The sequence below is a fragment of the Balaenoptera musculus genome, chromosome 1, assembly GCF_009873245.2.
Source record: "Balaenoptera musculus isolate JJ_BM4_2016_0621 chromosome 1, mBalMus1.pri.v3, whole genome shotgun sequence".
Taxonomy (NCBI): Eukaryota; Metazoa; Chordata; class Mammalia; order Artiodactyla; family Balaenopteridae; genus Balaenoptera; species Balaenoptera musculus.
In genome coordinates this window covers 142,288,438-142,306,440 of record NC_045785.1, presented here as the reverse complement: position 1 = coordinate 142,306,440, position 18,003 = coordinate 142,288,438, and the positions used below count along the sequence as shown (strand labels likewise).

General features: G+C 37.4%; 1 protein-coding gene across 3 annotated transcripts in view; it reads left to right on the top strand.

Moving 5' to 3' along the window:
- Positions 1-17,138, top strand: part of KCNK2 (potassium two pore domain channel subfamily K member 2) — a 172,420-nt gene extending 155,282 nt beyond the window's left edge. For all 3 annotated transcript variants that reach the window (XM_036840082.1, XM_036839994.1, XM_036839913.1), the window contains exons 7-8: positions 14,571-14,922; positions 15,441-17,138. In XM_036840082.1, coding sequence (XP_036695977.1) covers positions 14,571-14,888 — 318 coding nt within the window. In that variant the 3' untranslated portion in view covers positions 14,889-14,922; positions 15,441-17,138. The remainder of the gene's footprint in view (positions 1-14,570; positions 14,923-15,440) is intronic.
- The last annotated feature ends 865 nt before the right edge of the window (positions 17,139-18,003 follow it).

Genomic DNA, 18,003 nt, shown 5'->3' with positions numbered 1-18,003 from the left:
GGCAATTCCCTAAGGTCATGAATTTTTTTAAGAAATGGGAATAAATAATTCTTCTTTACTTTGATGGCCTTGGTCTAGTTTTTGAGGGACTCTTCTTTATTTTTCTCTTTTTTTTTCTTTTTTTTTTCAAGCTTTGAGTTTGAATGGCTATGTTCTTAAAGTCTTGTATCATGAAGAATAGTAGAAAAATAAGGCACAATAGAGAGGGAATAGATAGCATTATTGATTTAGATAAGTAGTTCTAGTGCATATTTTTATGAGTAAATTTTCATTCTTTCCAGTATGTTTAGGAAATTATGGCAGTGGATCCTCACCCTAATATAACCTGCTATAGGGTGGATTTCCACATAATGTGAATTTGCCTTGCACTCCTCCTAAAGATATTTGGTCTTTAGAGTTAATAAGATTTTACTGGTGAGGAAAAATAATATGTCGTAGTTAAACCTCCAGGTTTGAATCCTGGCTCCTGGCTCCTGGCTCTACCACATATGCATTGTGTGTCTTAAGTTTTTTAACCTCTCTAGTCTCAGTTTCTTCTGTGAAAAATAGAATCTTCCCCAGAGAGTTGTTGTAAAGATTAAATAAGTTAATATTTTTAAAAGAGCAATGCCTAGCACATAGTAGGCACTATCTATGCATACAAGATTTTACTCAGTCTCATTACATAGACCTGTATTAATAATGAGAATCCTTTTTATTATGAGTTATATATGTTTATTGAGTGGTACAATGAATTCATTATTATATTTTACAGTATTATTCCAGTTGTAATAATGAGTAAACATGAACACTGTCTTGCGTTGACCTTCATTTGACTGATGAAATACATCATTCAACGTATCTGGCCAGGATGATTGTTCAGCTGTATTTTTTATGTATGTCTTCAACATTCTCAAAACACCTCATGCTTTAAAGATCTCCAGAACTCTGAGTTTAGGCAATCTGTAGCACTTCTGGTGAGAATTTCAGAGACCTCAGGCCATGCTGCCACTGGGTGCCTAGAACCTGTGAGTTATATTCCAGGGAGAAGTGTCCCATTTTTTCAATTTTATATCACTTATTCTGTATCTGGTATTCTCCTGTAAGCTCTTTAAGTACCTTTGGCAAGCCATATCATTGTCACCAGCCTCATCATCATAATTACTAATTGTGTAGTCCTTTATATTTTAAGAACACAGACCCCCACACATGTACACACACACACGCACACACACATGCACACACACAATACTTGTTTCTCCTGTGAAATAGATTGTTATGACCTTATTTTACAGATAAGGAATCTGAAACTCAAAAAAGGTTAAATTGCTTGCCTGTAGGCACACAGGTAAGTGACAGAGCTGGAACTGGAGGCTTCTTCCCACCTCCTGCTAACCCCTCTTCCCTCTGTTTTCTGACATTTTCAGCTGCAGCCTTATGACCTCCAGAGATTGCCTTTCCACCCTTGGAAACTCCAGAGAAATTAGAAAAAAAAAATGTCCCCAAAAGTGGTATTCTACCAGCCTCTGCCAGAGCTTGAGTGCAGTTAAAGATAAGAAAGTAAAGAGTTATGGATTAAGACAATTCTGAGCTTTCCTTGCATTTAGCCTTTTCCTAATTTGCAGGAATCACTAATTTGTGGAAACACCTGGCTCTACAGAAAGCTGTGTGTGTGTCATTAGTGCAAGCTGAGAGATCATGGTGACTTCGTGAAACCTGCGTCTGGAGAAAAATCAGATCAAGTCTAAGGAAGGTTTTCATTCTTCCTCCAATTTATCATGACCAGTTAAATTTCAAATCGCAATAGAGAGAGGATTAAAATTTCTAAAGAATTTTCTATGCAGGTGCCATGATCTAGTGCTTTTTGCTGTGAAAGACAGAGGTTCCCTAAGTGTGCAGAAAGAGGAAATAGTGGGGTGACTGGGAGCCCAGAGTCTGAAAACAGTAGGGATTAGATGGAAATTTCACAGTGTCCTCAAAATCTGAAAATATACATGTCTTTTGACCCAGTGTTTCCACTTCTAGTAATACTTGAACACATCAGCAAAGGTATGGTTATAAGAATGTTCACTGAAGTATTATTTTCCGTAGCAAAAACAAACAAACAAAAACCAAATCCATATTCATCAATACGGGCATGCCACATCCATCATCCTGTGGAATTCTAGGCAGCTGGTAGAAACTACGAGGTAGTATAATGAGTACTAAATGGGAAAAATGACTAAAATTGGTTAAGTGGGAAAAAAAGCCATTTGCAAAACAATGTGGTTAATGTAAGACCATTTTTGCAAAAATATTAATGATCATCAAAATGGAGGAGGAATAAAGTAAGGTTAGCACAGAGAAAAACAAGTGGCAGTATGTGTGCTACACTGTGCCTCATTGTTATCATTGAGATGTGAGATTACAGAGAACATGAATTTGGGGGCATATATTCATTCATTTTACAGGTATGTCTTAGAAGTCAGCTACCTACCAGGTACTGTCTAGGTGCTGAGGATATTCATAGAACTTACATCCTAATTGGAGGAGATAGAAAATTAGCAAATAAATGTATTAACATTTGAATTTTGGATAAGCAAAGTCTATTATTATTAACAATAAGAAGATTTTTTATTGACGTATAGTTGATTTACAATGTTTGTGTTAGTTTCAGGTGTACAGCAAAGTGATCCAGTTATACATATATATATATATCTATTCTTTTTCAGATTCTTTTCTTTTATAGGTTATTATAAAATATTGAGTATAATTCCCTGTGCTATATAATAAGTCCTTGTTGGTTATCTATTTCATATATAGTAGTGTGTATCTTAATCCCAAACTCCTAATTTATCCTTCCCACCTTCTTGTTTTCTATGTCTATGGGTCTATTTCTGTTTTGTAAATAAGTTCATTTGTATCATTTTTTAAGATTTCACTTATAAGCAATATCATATGATATTTGTCTTTGGCTTACTTAGCATAATAACCTCTAGGTCCATTCATATTGCTGAAAATAGCATTATTTAGTTCATTTTTATGGCTGAGTAATATTCCATTGTATATATGTGTGTATATATGTATATACATGTACACATATATGTGTGTATATGTGTATATACACACACACACACACACCACATCTAATAAGATATTTTTAAGATAAAAATATGAGAAGACCATTACCAAAGAAAAGGGGAGGCAGATCCTATGAAGGTCAGTGGCCTTTCTGGAGGTAAAAGTTTGGTAACCAAAACAAAGCTAATGGAAGCAATTCAACAAGTGGTTGATCTCCAAAATATACAAACAGTTCATGCACTCAATATCAAAAAAGCAAACAACACAATCAAAAATGGGCAGAAGACCTAAAGAAACATTTCTCCAAAGAAGATATACAGATAGCTAAAAAGCACATGAAAAGAGGCTCAACTTCACTAATTATTAGAGAAAGGCAAATCAAAACTACAATGAGGTATCACCTCACACCAGTCAGAATGGCCATCATCAAAAAATCTACAAACAATAAATGCTGGAGAGGGTGTGGATAAAAGGGAACCCTCCTACACTGTTGGTGGGAATGTAAATTGGTGCAGCCACTATGGAGAACAGTATGGAGGTTCCTTGAAAAACTAAAAATAGAGTTACCATATGATCCAGCAATCCCACTCCTGGGCATATATGTGGAGAAAACCATAATTCAAAAAAATACATGACCCCAGTGTTCGTTGCAGCACTATTTACAATAGCCAAGACATGGAAGCAACCTAAATGTCCATCAACAGAGGAATGGGTAAAGAAGATGTGGTACATATATTCAATGGAATATTACTCAGCCATAAAAAGAATGAAATAATGCCATTTGCAGCAACATGGATGGACCTAGAGATTGTCGTACTGAGTGAAGTCAACAGAGAAAGACAAATATCACATGATTTCGCTTATATGTGGAATCTTAAAGAAATGGTACAAATGAAATTATTAACAAAACAGAAATAGAGTCACAGATGTAGAAAACAAACTTATGGTTACCAAGGGGGAAGGGGGGAGGGATAAATTGGGAGTTTGCAATTGACATATACACACTATGATATATAAAACAGATAACTAATAAGAACCTACTGTGTAGCACAGGGAACTCTACTCAGTACTCTGTAATGACCTATATGGGAAAAGAATCTAAAAAAAGACTGGATATATGTATATGTATAACTGATTCACTTAGCTGTACAGCAGAAACTAACAACATTGTAAATCAACTATACCAATAAAAATCAATTAAAAAAAATAATAGACCTAATTTTAGGTCCATCAGTTCTGACAGTGCCTCCAGAATTGAGGCATGATTGAGGGGCTTACTCAGATGGATGTCCTTTAAGTAAGTGATTATTTCTCATTACCCACTTGTATATAGGAGGAGATTGAATATAGTAGTTGATTCTTATACTTTTCACAGACATTTATTTAAACGAAAATGTAGATTCTTAGCTGTTCCCTTTATACTATTAACCTTACTACTAAGATAAGCTCATCATAGAAAACAGTATATTAGTATTTGTCCTTTTTACACTTAGAAAATTATGAATTCTCAAATGGAACAGATTAATTCCTCTTTAATAAAATCATTGGTAAAGTGGGAGTAAAACTCAGAGGAAATGTTTAGTTTTTCATCAATAATTACTGTTTTATTTTATTTTATTTTTTTAACATCTTTATTGGAGTATAATTGCTTTACAATGGTGTGTTAGTTTCTGCTTTATAACAAAGTGAATCAGCTATACATATACATATATCCCCATATCTCCTCCCTATCCCACCCCTCTAGGTGGTCACAAAGCACTGAGCTGATCTCCCTGTGCTATGCTGGTGCTTCCCACTAGCTACCTATTTTACATTTGGTAGTGTATATATGTCCATGCCACACTCTCACTTCGTCCCAGCTTACCCTTCCCACTCCCTGTGCGCTAAAGTCCATTCTTCACGTCTGCATCTTTATTCCGGTCCTGCCCCTAGGTTCTTCTGAACCTTTTTTTCTTTTTGATTGATATACATGTGGTAGCATACAGTATTTGTTTTTCTCTTTCAGACTTAGTTCACTGTGTATGACAGACTCTATGTACATCCATCTCACTATAAATAACTCAATTTCGTTTCTTTTTATGGCTGAGTAATATTCCATTGTATATATGTGCCACATTTTTATCCATTCATCTGTTGATGAACACTTAGGTTGCTTCCATGTCCTGGCTATTGTAAATAGAGCTGCAATGAACATTGTGGTACAGAACTCTTTTTGAATTATGGTTTCCTTAGGGTATATGCCCAGGAGTGGGATTGCTGGGTCGTATGGTAGTTCTATTTTTAGTTTTTTAAGGAACCTCCATACTGTTCTCCATAGTGGCTGTATCAATTTACATTCCCACCAACAGTGCAAGAGTGTTCCCTTTTCTCCACACCCTCTCCAGCATATATTGTTTGTAGATTTTTTGGTGATGGCCATTCTGACTGGTGTGAGGTGATACCTCATTGTAGTTTTGATTTGCATTTCTCTGATGATTAGTGATGTTGAGCGTCCCTTCATGTGTTTGTTGGCAATGTGTATATCTTCTTTGGAGAAATGTCTGTTTAGGTCTTCTGCCCATTTTTGGATTGGGTTGTTTGTTTTTTTTGATATTGAGCTGCATGAGCTGCTTGTAAATTTGGGAGATTAATCCTTTGTCACTTGCTTCGTTTGTAAATATTTTCTCCCATTCTGAGGGTTGTCTTTTTGTCTCGTTTATGGTTTCCTTTGTTGTGCAAAAGCTTTTAAGTTTCATTAGGTCCCATTTGTTTATTTTTGGTTTTATTTCCATTTCTCTACGAGGTGGGTCAAAAAGGATCTTGCTGTGATTTATGTCATAGAGTATTCTGCCTGTGTTTTCCTCTAAGAGTTTTATACTGTCTGGCCTTAAATTTAAGTCCTTAATCCATTTTGAGTTTCTTTTTGTGTATGGTGTTAGGGAGTATTCTAATTTCATTCTTTTACATGCACCTGTCCAGTTTTCCCAGCACCACTTATTGAAGAGACTGTCTTTTCTCCATGGTATATTCTTGCCTCCTTTATCAAAAATAAGGTGACCATATGTGTGTGGGTTTATTTCTGGGCTTTCTTTCCTGTTCCATTGATCTATATTTCTGTTTTTGTGCCAGTACCATACTATCTTGATTACTGTAGCTTTGTGTTAGAGTCTGAAGTCTGGGAGCCTGATTCCTCCAGCTCCATTTTTCTTTCTCAAGATTTCTTTGGCTATTCAGGGTCTTTTGTGTTTCCATACAAATTGTGAAATATTTTGTTCTAGTTCTGTGAAAAATGCCATTGGTAGTTTGATAGGGATTGCATTGAATCTGTAGATTGCTTTTGGTAGTATAGTCATTTTCACAATGTTGATTCTTCCAATCCAAGAACATGGTATATCTCTCCATCTGTTTGTACCATCTTTAATTTCTTTCATCAGTCTCTTATAGTTTTCTGCATACAGGTCTTTTGTCTCCTTAGGTAGATTTATTCCTAGGTATTTTATTCTTTCTGTTGCAATGGTAAATGGGAGTGTTTCCTTAATTTCTCTTTCAGATTTTTCATCATTACTGTATAGGAATGCAAGAGATTTCTGTGCATTAATTTTGTACCCTGCTACTTTACCAAGTTCATTGATTAGCTCTAGTAGTTTTCTGGTAGCATCTTTAGGATCCTCTATGTATAGTATCATGTTATCTGCAAACAGTGACAGCTTTACTTCTTTTCCGATTTGGATTCCTTTTATTTCTTTTTCTTCTCTGATTGCTCTGGCTAAAACTTCCAAAACAATGTTGAATATTAGTGGTGAGAGTGGACAACCTTGTCTTGTTCCTAATCTTAGAGGAAGTGGTTTCAGTTTTTCACCACTGAGAATGATGTTGGCTGTGGGTTTGCCATATATGGCCTTTATTATGTTGAGGTAAGTTCCCTCTATGTGTACTTTCTGGAGGGTTTTTATCATAAATGGGTGTTGAATTTTGTCGAAAGCTTTTTCTCCATCTATTGAGATGATCATATGGTTTTTCTCCTTCATTTGTTGATTGATTGATTTGCGTATATTGATTGATTTGCGTATATTGAAGAATCCTTGCATTCCTGGGATAAACCCCACTTGATCATGTTGTATGATCCTTTTAATGTGCTGTTGGATTCTGTTTGCTAGTATTTTGTTGAGGAATTTTGCATCTATGTTCATCAGTGATATTGGCCTGTAGTTTTCTTTCTTTGTGACATCTTTGTCTGGTTTTGGTATCAGGGTGATTGTGGCCTCGTAGAATGAGTTGGGGAGTGATCCTCCCTCTGCTATATTTTGGAAGAGTTTGAGAAGGATAGGTGTTAGCTCTTCTCTAGATGTTTGATAGAATTCGCCTATGAAGCCATCTGGTCCTGGGCTTTTGTTTGTTGGAAGATTTTTAATCACAGTCTCAATTTCAGTGCTTGTGATTGGTCTGTTTATATTTTCTATTTCTTCCTGGTTCAGTCTCAGAAGGTTGTGCTTTTCTAAGAATGTGTCCATTTCTTCCAGGTTGTCCATTTTATTGGCATATAGTTGCTTGTAGTAATCTCTCATGATCCTTTGTATTTCTGCAGTGTCCGTTGTTACTTCTCCTTTTTCATTTCTAATTCTATTGATTTGAGTCTTCTCCCTTTTTTTCTTGATGAGTCTGGCCAATGGTTTATCAATTTTATCTTCTCAAAGAACCAGCTTTTAGTTTCATTGACCTTTGCTATTGTTTCCTTCATTTCTTTTTCATTTATTTCTGATCTGATCTTTATGATTTCTTTCCTTAACTTTGGGGTTTTTTTGGTTCTTCTTTCCCTAATTGCTTTAGGTGTAAGGTTAGGTTGTTTATTTGAGTTGTTTCCTGTTTCTTGAGGTAGGATTGTTTTGCTATAAACTTCCCTTTTAGAACTGCTTTTGCAGCATCCCATAGGTTTTCAGTCATCCTGTTTTCATTGTCATTTGTTTCTAGGTATTTTTTGATTTCCTCTTTGATTTCTTCAGTGATCTCTTGGCTGTTTAGTAGTGTGTTGTTTAGTCTCCATGTGTTTGTATTTTTTACAGATTTTTTCCTGTAATTGATATTTAGTCTCATAGCGTTGTGGTTGGAAAAGATACTTGATATGATTTAAATTTTCTTATATTTACCAAGGTTTGATTTGTGACCCAAGATATGATCTATCCTGGAGAATGTTCCATGAGCACTTGAGAAGAAAGTGTATTCTGTTGTTTTTGGATGGAATGTCCTATAAATATCAATTAAGTCCATCTTGTTTAATGTATCATTTAAAGCTTGTGTTTCCTTATTTATTTTCATTTGGATGATCTGTCCATTGGTGAAAGTGGGGTGTTAAAGTCCCCTACTATGATTGTGTTACTGTCGATTTCCCCTTTTATGACTCTTAGCATTTGCCTTAGGTATTGAGGTGCTCCTATGTTGGGTGCATAAATATTTACAATTGTTATATCTTCTTCTTGGATTGATCCCTTCATCATTATGTAGTGTTCTTCTTTGTCTCTTGTAATAGTCTGTATTTTAAAGTCTATTTTGTCTGATATGAGAATTGCTACTCCAGCTTTCTTTTGATTTCCATTTGCATGGAATATCTTTTTCCATCCCCTCACTTTCAGTCTGTATGTGTCCCTAGGTCTGAAGTGGGTCTCTTGTAGACAGCATGTGTATGGGTCTTGTTTTTGTATCCATTCAGCCAGTCTTTGTCTTTTGGTGGGAGCATTTAATCCATTTACATTTAAGGTAATTATCGATATGTATGTTCCTATTACCATTTTCTTAATTGTTTTGGGTTTGTTATGGTAGGTCTTTTCCTTCTCTTGTGTTTCCCACTTAGAGAAGTTCCTTCAGCATTTGTTGTAAGCTGGTTTGTTGGTGCTGAATTCTCTTAGCTTTTGCTTGTCTGTAAAGATTTTAATTTCTCTGTCGAATCTGAAGGAGATCCTTGCTGGGTAGAGTAATCTTGGTTGTAGGTTTTTCTCTTTCATCCCTTTAAATATGTCCTGCCACTCCCTTTTGGCTTGCAGAGTTTCTGCTGAAAGATCAGCTGTTAACCTTATGGGAATTCCCTTGTATGTTATTATTTTCTTTTCCCTTGCTGCATTTAATATTTTTTCTTTGTATTTAATTTTTGATAGTTTGATCAATTTGTGTCTCGGCGCGTTTCTCCTTGGATTTATCCTGTATGGAACTCTCTGTGCTTCCTGGGCTTGATTATCTCCTTTCCCATGTTATGGAAGTTTTCAACTATAATCTCTTCAAATATCTTCTCAGTCCCTTTCTTTTTCTCTTCTTCTTCTGGGACCCCTATAATTCGAATGTTGGTGCGTTTAATGTTGTCCCAGAGGTCTCTGAGCTGTCCTGAATTCTTTTCATTCTTTTTTCTTTATTCTGTTCTGCAGGAGTTATTTCCACTATTTTATCTTCCAGGTCACTTATCTGTTCTTCTGCCTCACTTATTCTGCTATTGATTCCTTCTGGAGAATTTAAAATTTCATTTATTGTGTTATTCATCATTGTTTGTTTGCTCTTTAATTCTTCTAGGTCCTTGTTAAATGTTTCTTGTATTTTCTCCATTCTATTTCCAAGATTTTGGATCATCTTTACTCTCATTACTCTGAATTCTTTTTCAGGTGGACTGCCTATTTCCTCTTCATTTGTTTTGGTCTGATGGGTTTTTACCTTGCTCCTTCATCTGTTGTGTTTTTCTCTGTCTTCTCATTTTGATTAACTTACTGTGTTTGGGGTCTCCTTTTCGCAGGCTGCCATTTTGTAGTTCCCGTTGTTTATGGTGTCTGCCCTCAGTGCCTAAGGTTGGTTTAGTGGGTTGTGTAGGCTTCCTGGTGGAGGGAACTGGGGCCTGTGTTCTGGTGGATGAGGCTGGATCTTTTCTTTCTGGTGGGCAGGACTGCGTCCGGTGGTGTGTTTTGGGGTGCCTGTGACCTTATTATGATTTTAGGCAGCGTCTCTGCTAATGGGTGGGTTTGTGTTCCTGTCTTGCTAGTTGTTTGGCATAGGGTGTCCAGCACTGTAGCTTGCTGGTTGTTGAGTGGAGCTAGGTCTTAACGTTGAGATGGAGATCTCTGGGAGAGCTTTTGCCATTTGATATTATGTGGAGCTGGGAGGTCTCTGGTGGACCAGCGTCCTGAACTCGGCTCTCCCACCCCAGTGGCACAGGCCTGACACCTGGCTGGAGCACCAAGACCCTGTCAGCCACACAGCTCAGAAGAAAAATGAGACAAAATGAACGAAAAAATGAAAGAAAAAAATTAAGTTATTAAATTAAAAAAATTATTAAAAGTAAAAAAAAATTAAAAAGTAATTAAAAAAAAAGAAAGAAGAGAGCAACCAAACCAAAAACAAATCCACCAATGATAACCAGTGCTAAAAAGTATACTAAAAAACAAAAGAAAAACAAAAAGAAAAACAAAAATGGACAGACAGAATCCTAGGACAAATGGTAAAAGCAAAGCTGTACAGGCAAAATCACACAAAGAAGCATACATAAACACACTCACAAAAAGAGAAAAGGGAAAAAATATATATATACATATATATCTATAGATATAAAAGGAAGAGAGCAACCAAATCAATAAACAAATCTACCAAGGATAATAAACTCTATATAGTAAACTAAGATAAACATAAAACCAAAACATAAAACCAAGATAAACATAAAACCAAGACAAATTAGATACAGAAAGCAAACCCCAAGTCTACAGTGCTCCCAAAGTCCACCACCTCAATTTTGGGATAATTTGTTGTCTATTCAGGTATTCCAGTGATGCAGGGTACATCAAGTTGATTGTGGAGATTTAATCCTCTGCTCCTGAGTCTGCTGGGAGAAATTTCCATTTCTCTTCTTTGTTCGCACAGCTCCCGGGGTTCAGCTTTGGATTTGGACCTGCCTCTGCATGTAGGTCACGTGAGAGCATCTGTTCTTCACTCAGACAGGATGGGGTTAAAGTAACAGCTGATTAGGGGGCTCTGGCTCACTCAGGTCAGGTGGGAGGGAGGGGTACGGAATGTGGGGTGAGCCTGCAGCAGCCGAGGCTGGCGTGACATTGCACCAGCCTGAGGCCCACCATGTGTTCTCCTGGGGAAGTTGTCTCTGGATCATGGGACCCTGGCAGTGGCGGGTTGCACAGGCTCCTGGGAGGGGAGGTGTGGATAGTGACCTGTGCTTGCACACAGGTTTCTTGGTGGCTGCAGGAGCAGCCTTAGCGTCTCATGCCTGTCTCTGGTGTCTGCGCGGATAGTTGCAGCTCGTGCCCATCTCTGGAGCTCGTTTAGGCAGTGCTCTGAATCCCCTCTCCTCGCACACACCGAAACAATGGTCTCTTGCCTCTTAGGCTGTCCATACTTTTTCTGGACTCCCTGCTGGCTAGCTGTGGCGCACTAGCCCCCTTCAGGCTGTGTTCACGCAGCCAACCCCAGTCCTCTCCCTGGGATCTGACCTCTGAAGCCCGAGCCTCAGCTCCCAGCCCCCACCTGTCCTGGCGGGTGAGCAGACAAGCCTCTCAGGCTGGTGAGTGGTGGTCAACACCAATCCTCTGTGCAGGAATCTCTCCAATTTGCCCTCTGCACCCCTGTTGCTGTGCTCTCCTCTGTGTCTCTGAAGCTCCTCCCACCACCCCGTCTCTGCCAGTGAAGGGGCTTCCTAGTGTGTGGTAACTTTTCCTCCTTCACAGCTCCCTCCCACTGCTGCAGGTCCCGTCCCTATTCTTTTGTCTCTGTTTTTTCTTTTTTCTTTTGCCCTACTGAGGTATGTGGGGAGTTTCTTGCCTTTTGGGAAGTCTGAGGTCTTGTGCCAGTGTTCAGTAGGTGTTCTGTAGGAGTTGTTCCACATGTAGATATATTTCTGATGTACTTGTGGGGAAGAAGATGATCTCCACATCTTACTCCTCTGCCATCTTGAAGATCTCCTACTGTTTTACTTTAAACAGCAAATTTAACACGGCTCAGGATTATCTGTTTGTACTGTAAACTAGAAGAATTTAATATCATGTTGGACAATGATTAACTGTATTGTTCAAAACCATATTAATCAGGTTTTCTCTTTGTGTTTGTGCACCATCTTTAAGCAGGCTGCAATTTTCCGTCTTTAAAATTAAATTGGAACTGGTAGAGAAACAACTGAATCTCTTAACTGTTTATGTTAAAATATTATTTCGAAACTTTCTTGATAGTATTTACTTATTAATTCAATGCAATTCATCAAGTTTCTACTCAGTGCCTTCTCTATTCCAGACGCTAGATGTTTTATATACACCAATGAATGTAGTATAGACTCCGAACTCAAGAATGCTTAGTCTAATCAAAAAGACAGCTAGGTAAATAGAAGAAGAATATCAACAGTTGGAGGGTTTATTTATAAGTGCATTTGGAGTGATTTAGCATTTTTTACCACTGATTGATACTGCCTATACTTTTCTAACCAGAGAGTCCCCCCAAAGCAGAATTAAAAATTCAATAATTGCTTTTAGAGCTAAGTACAGTAGACACAGTCCCTTATGGGAACAGTAAGAATCTTCAGGCTGAATCACTATAAATTTAGCTCTTCTTTCCCTGAAAGTTCCCTTTAAGTTGCCTCAGTGATTAAGGAATGCTTGATCTTGCCAGTTATGCATGCCACAAAGTTCTCATTTTTCCAGTTTGCTTTTTTCAGAACCAGACCCAGAAAACAAGCAATTATTTCTTGCTAGGTCAATACAAGTGGGAAATAAAAGACCTTTATAAAATAAAAGTAGATCATCAAATGTGTGCATGTATGTGATTATGGATGGATGAGGAAGAGTTGGTCTGCCATGTGCCACCTTCTAAGGATATTTGAACAGTTTCCATACACACACATACACACACACAAATTTATACCTATGACCATCCGAGTGCATGTATACATCATGTTGAAGTAGATGTACATACATATGCTCTCTTATAAATCAGATTTTTAGTATAAATATTTAGAACCTGACTTTGTCCGATCAAGCTGCTATAACAAAATACCACACACTGGGGATCTTACAAACAGCATTTATTTCTCACAGTTCTAGAGATTCAAGATCACAGTGCCAGCATGACAGAGTGAGGACTCTCTTCCTGATTTGTAGACAGAGCCTTCTTACTGTGTCCTCACATGGTGGAAGGGGTGAGGGATCTCTCTGGAACCTCTTTTGTAAGAGTGCTGATCTCATTCATGAAGGCTTTACTTCATGACTTAAGCACCTCCCTAAGGCCCCACCTACTAATATAATCACCTTTGCAGTTAGTATTTCAACATATGAATTTTCAGGAGACACCAACGTTCAGACTATAGTAGAAACCATCAGTTATATTTCGCACATCAAAATTTAAAACAAAAAGCGACAGAGGTAAAATAAAACAAAACAAAGCAGTAGTTATTTGCTTGCCAGGTTAAAAGGAGCCCATGTCACTTAAAAATTGAGTTCCGTGGAGCTCCCTAATCCGAGAGCAGAAGTGCTAGCAATAGGGAATGGGGGACTTGTTCCACGTTAGGAGATTATTCTAAGAGATATCCTAGATTATTAAATTCTAGTTGGTTAAGAAAAAGATTATAAAGTTTCCTGCGGGATGGGTCATTATTCTATTTTAGGTCACTAAAGTGCAGATATAATTTTAAAGAGGTTGAAGAAAACATTATGCAAATGCTTAGCACTTGGCAATGTCTTTTTATTCAACCTCAAACAAAGGCCACAATGATAACTATATAGTGATAGGCTCTTGCAGTTGAAGTGCATTACCCAGCCATCCTGCTAGGTGTGTGCTGTGAAGATGCCTGTTCCACAGCTGAGGAAATGGCAGCTCAGACAGGTTAACTTCACTAATTCCACAAACATTCATTGAGAAACTATTCCTTGGACTTAATCATTCTCCAAATGGGCCTCAAAATGAACTTGCCAGGCCTTGTTTATTTGCTTTCCCTGGAATCAGAAACAAAATATTTTATTGCTTATTTAGTAAATAGAGGATTCCTAAATGACCAGTGTGGGGTTGGAGTCAAAGTTCTTGCACACACCATTTCTGCTCTCTAAAATCTCTGTTTATATCCTGAGCAAACAGCATCACTGCTATGAGAACCAACCAGGTCACCTGGGTTCACACTCCAGGCTGTTTTACTCTGTCTTGCTGCTTCTCCTATGTCTTATTGCCTTCTCTACATTCAAATACTTCTTTAAATTACAGATTAAAAAAGAAACAGAGCTTTAAAAAGTTAGAGATTGCCTTTTGATCAGAAGTTTCAATGACAGGATTTGTCTCCAAAAACAAGGGCGTCTAGTACCTGTAATATAATTTGGTTAATAGAGTTTAAGCTCACAGATTCATTTTTAGAGTCATATCTATATAAAATGGAAGCTTGTTCCTCACAACTTGCCTAAGTACCTCAATTCTCAGATCTCTCATATTACAAAAGGCTACGGTCTTCTTTTTAGAACCCCCAAATACAGTGATCAAAAGATAAAGCACACAAAACATTGACTGTCCTGTTGGTGTCTCTCTGTCTTTTCTCTGCGTGCACGTTCCAGGTGGGAGAGTTCAGAGCCCATGCTGCTGAGTGGACAGCCAATGTCACGGCCGAATTCAAGGAAACCAGGAGGCGGCTGAGCGTGGAGATTTACGACAAGTTCCAGCGTGCCACCTCCATAAAGCGGAAACTCTCTGCAGAACTGGCTGGGAACCACAACCAGGAGCTGACTCCCTGTAGGAGGACCCTGTCAGTGAACCACCTCGCCAGCGAGAGGGACGTCTTGCCTCCCTTACTGAAAACTGAAAGTATCTATTTGAACGGATTGACGCCACACTGTGCAGGCGAGGAAATTGCTGTTATTGAGAACATTAAGTAGCCCTCTCTTTGAAGAGCCCTAGGCATAGCCATAGGTGAGGACTTCTATATGCTCTTTTTGACTGTTGTTGGTAGCGTTTTTTAAATTGTGCATGAGCTCCAAAAAGGAAAAAAAAAAAAAAATAGATACACCTATCATGGTCATCTACCATCAAGAGAATTTGAATTCTGAGCCAGCACTATCTTTTTGATGATTCTTGTTGAATGGTCCACTTTCTTTGACCAGTGGAATAAAACAAGCAATGTCTGATGCCTTTTTGTGCCCAGACTGTTTTCCTCTCTCTTTTCCAAGTGTGCCAAAAGGCCTCAGAATGAATTATAAGTGTTTCCGGTGATAATGTAGCTTTGAGGGATCAGTCCTTAACTTTTCAGGGTCTACCTAACTGAGCCTAGATTATGGACCATTTATGGATGACAACATTTCTTTTTGTAAATGGCAAGAAATTCTTTTGCAGCCTTTTACCTAAGAAATTTTCTGTCAGTGCCTTATCTTACGAAGAAACAGAACCTCTCTAGCTAATGTGTGGTTTCTCCTTCCCCGCCCCACCCCTAGGCTCAACTCCGCAGTCCTTTACCCCACAACTCCTGTTTGAATACCATACCTTGCTGGAAACAGTGTGTAAAATGACCGAAGTGATGATGCCCGAAGAAGGAATAGATGCCAAATTAGATGGACATTGAAGCAACACTCAGAAACCCTAGCGTTAAAGGCACTGCAGAGAAATGAGGTGCAAAGACGGCCCCTCTGAGTATTTATTTGACTCAGGTACCAGTGGTACATATATACAGTGTAATTATTACCAGGCCAGTAAAATTGACTGCTCTCAATCAGTCCCTTTTTTCCTGGCAGTATTTAAAATTTATCATTTTTGACTAACTATATATACATCTTTTAACGGTGGAAGAAGAAAAGCCATATATATATATATATATATATATATATATATCCATATATATACATAAATGATCTGACAAAACTACGAAAATGGATATTCTTGAAGGTGAATTTAGACAGTTGGTGTGAATTGCCATTTGGATGAAAAGAAGATAGTAAAACAATGTGTTACAAGCATTTGCTAATAAACATTGTACTGCCAGCATCTATTTGCTTTTTGATGTATGAAAAGATCATATGATTTTCTTTCCTTGGGTGACTTTCGCCAGATGAGGGGCGGAAATGTAGGAGGCAGAGCTGGGCACAGCCCTAGCCTTCTGTGGGTGTACCTCTGGAGTTGTGGCTGGGTGTGAGAGCGGAGTTGAAACTGGGACCACTGTGATTTTGCACATGGAAAAATGCAGATTGCAGGCATAATTCATCTCTGACATTAGAGAAAAAGCTGTTATAGCACAATTTAAATCTTGAGAGTTTTTTTTTTTTTTTAAAGATAGTAAAGGCTGTTAATCCTCTTTAGTTTAATTTTATATCTTGCAACTCTTTGGATGTTTTCAAGATTCAGAAGAAATTCAGTAAAGGCACCTAGTAGATTGCTACTCTTTCTTTTATTTTCATACACAGATCTGCTGTACATTGTAAATATAATTTGTAAAATGCAGAAAGAAAATGATTTCCCTAAATATAATGGCAAAACATTACTTTTATTCTTGGGGGTCAGGGGTGTATCTGAATAAGTGGCATTCAGATTAGGGTCTTAAAAAATAAACCCAGGATCTTAAAAAAAAAAAACTTAATAGATGCTTATTTTCCAAAATTTAAATTTAAGCTAGAAATGTAAATATTCAGTTAACTTGTTGAAGGTACTTTTATAAACTTAAAAAATTCTAACCAAAATTTTAGAAAGTCAGGCTCTTTTAGAAGGAAAGCTACACCCATTTCCTCAATAACTGTTCTGAAAGTTCATATGGTGGAATGCACCATGTATAAACTGTGAATTGTATTGACAAATAAAGTTTGTAATTAAAGTCGGCATTTTCTGAGTCTCCTGCTTGCCGCTGAGGACTTAGATCTGATTCTGGCTGTGCAGAACTCCAGAACTTCACCTTTCATGCTGAGTTTTTGTGGCTCCTTTGTTCACAGTATTCAAGAAATATTTTTGATGCAGTATTACTACCCTTGTTAAATACATGCAGATGTTCTTCTTGGCTGTTAATCAAAAGTAAAATCCTGAAATTTCACTTTTAAAATATGATATTTTAAAGAGCATATAAATTCAAGATGGTTTCTATTAAATTATGTTATATCAATCAATATCTTAAATCATTGTTAGACTTTGTCTTGACACTGAAGTAATTGGAATGCCGAACATGGGCACCTGAATATTTTTTGTAGGAAAAGTCAAACATCCTGGCAGTGTTGAAGCCTAAAGAAGGTAGTTGCCAACTAATCTTCTAAACCTCGTACCCCAAATATTTGGACTACATACCTTGTCCGTATCGTACATAAATTTATTTATTCATTCCCAGGCACCTTGATACTCAGTAAATATCCTAAAACTGATCCCCAGCATTATCCTTAAGATTGGAGAAAATCTAAGGAAACGTGCGTGTATTATATCAATTTTATTTTCTCAAGTTTCATTTTGTTTACCGCTTGTGGAGAGAATATTGACAAAGGTTTGACATAGTCTATGAGTTTATTTTTTCAATGGACCAGTTTAAGAATGAGTAGTTTTGCCCTGAAGACTATTTGGGAAAATAAAAAGTACCAAGCCCAGCAAGGATGAGGAACTGTCCGATCTGGAATCTTAGACATGGGTTCTAGTCAAGGCTTTCTATCCACCTTACAACTAGTACATTTAAAATGACTGTTTTGGAGTTCTATTATTACATAAATCTATGTACTTTGCTACCATAGTTCATGTCACACTGCCTTTTTTTTCAATATTATTTCACTCTTGCAATACAGGAAAAAGTGAAACTTCTAAAGCCAAGAAGGAATTGAATAATTTGTCTTGGCCGTCAAAAAAAATGAGAGAAGGGTGTAAGGCTTGGTCTTTTTCTCAAATTCTAAGGAACATATGACATAAAAGGAGGACTAAATCCCACCTCACTTTGTATAAAAAAATCTGTAGAATTCACTGATTCTGAAGGCCAGAAGTTCAGACTAAGAGAAATTTTACATGGAACACCAGAAAAAAATATTTAGACATTCTGAAGAC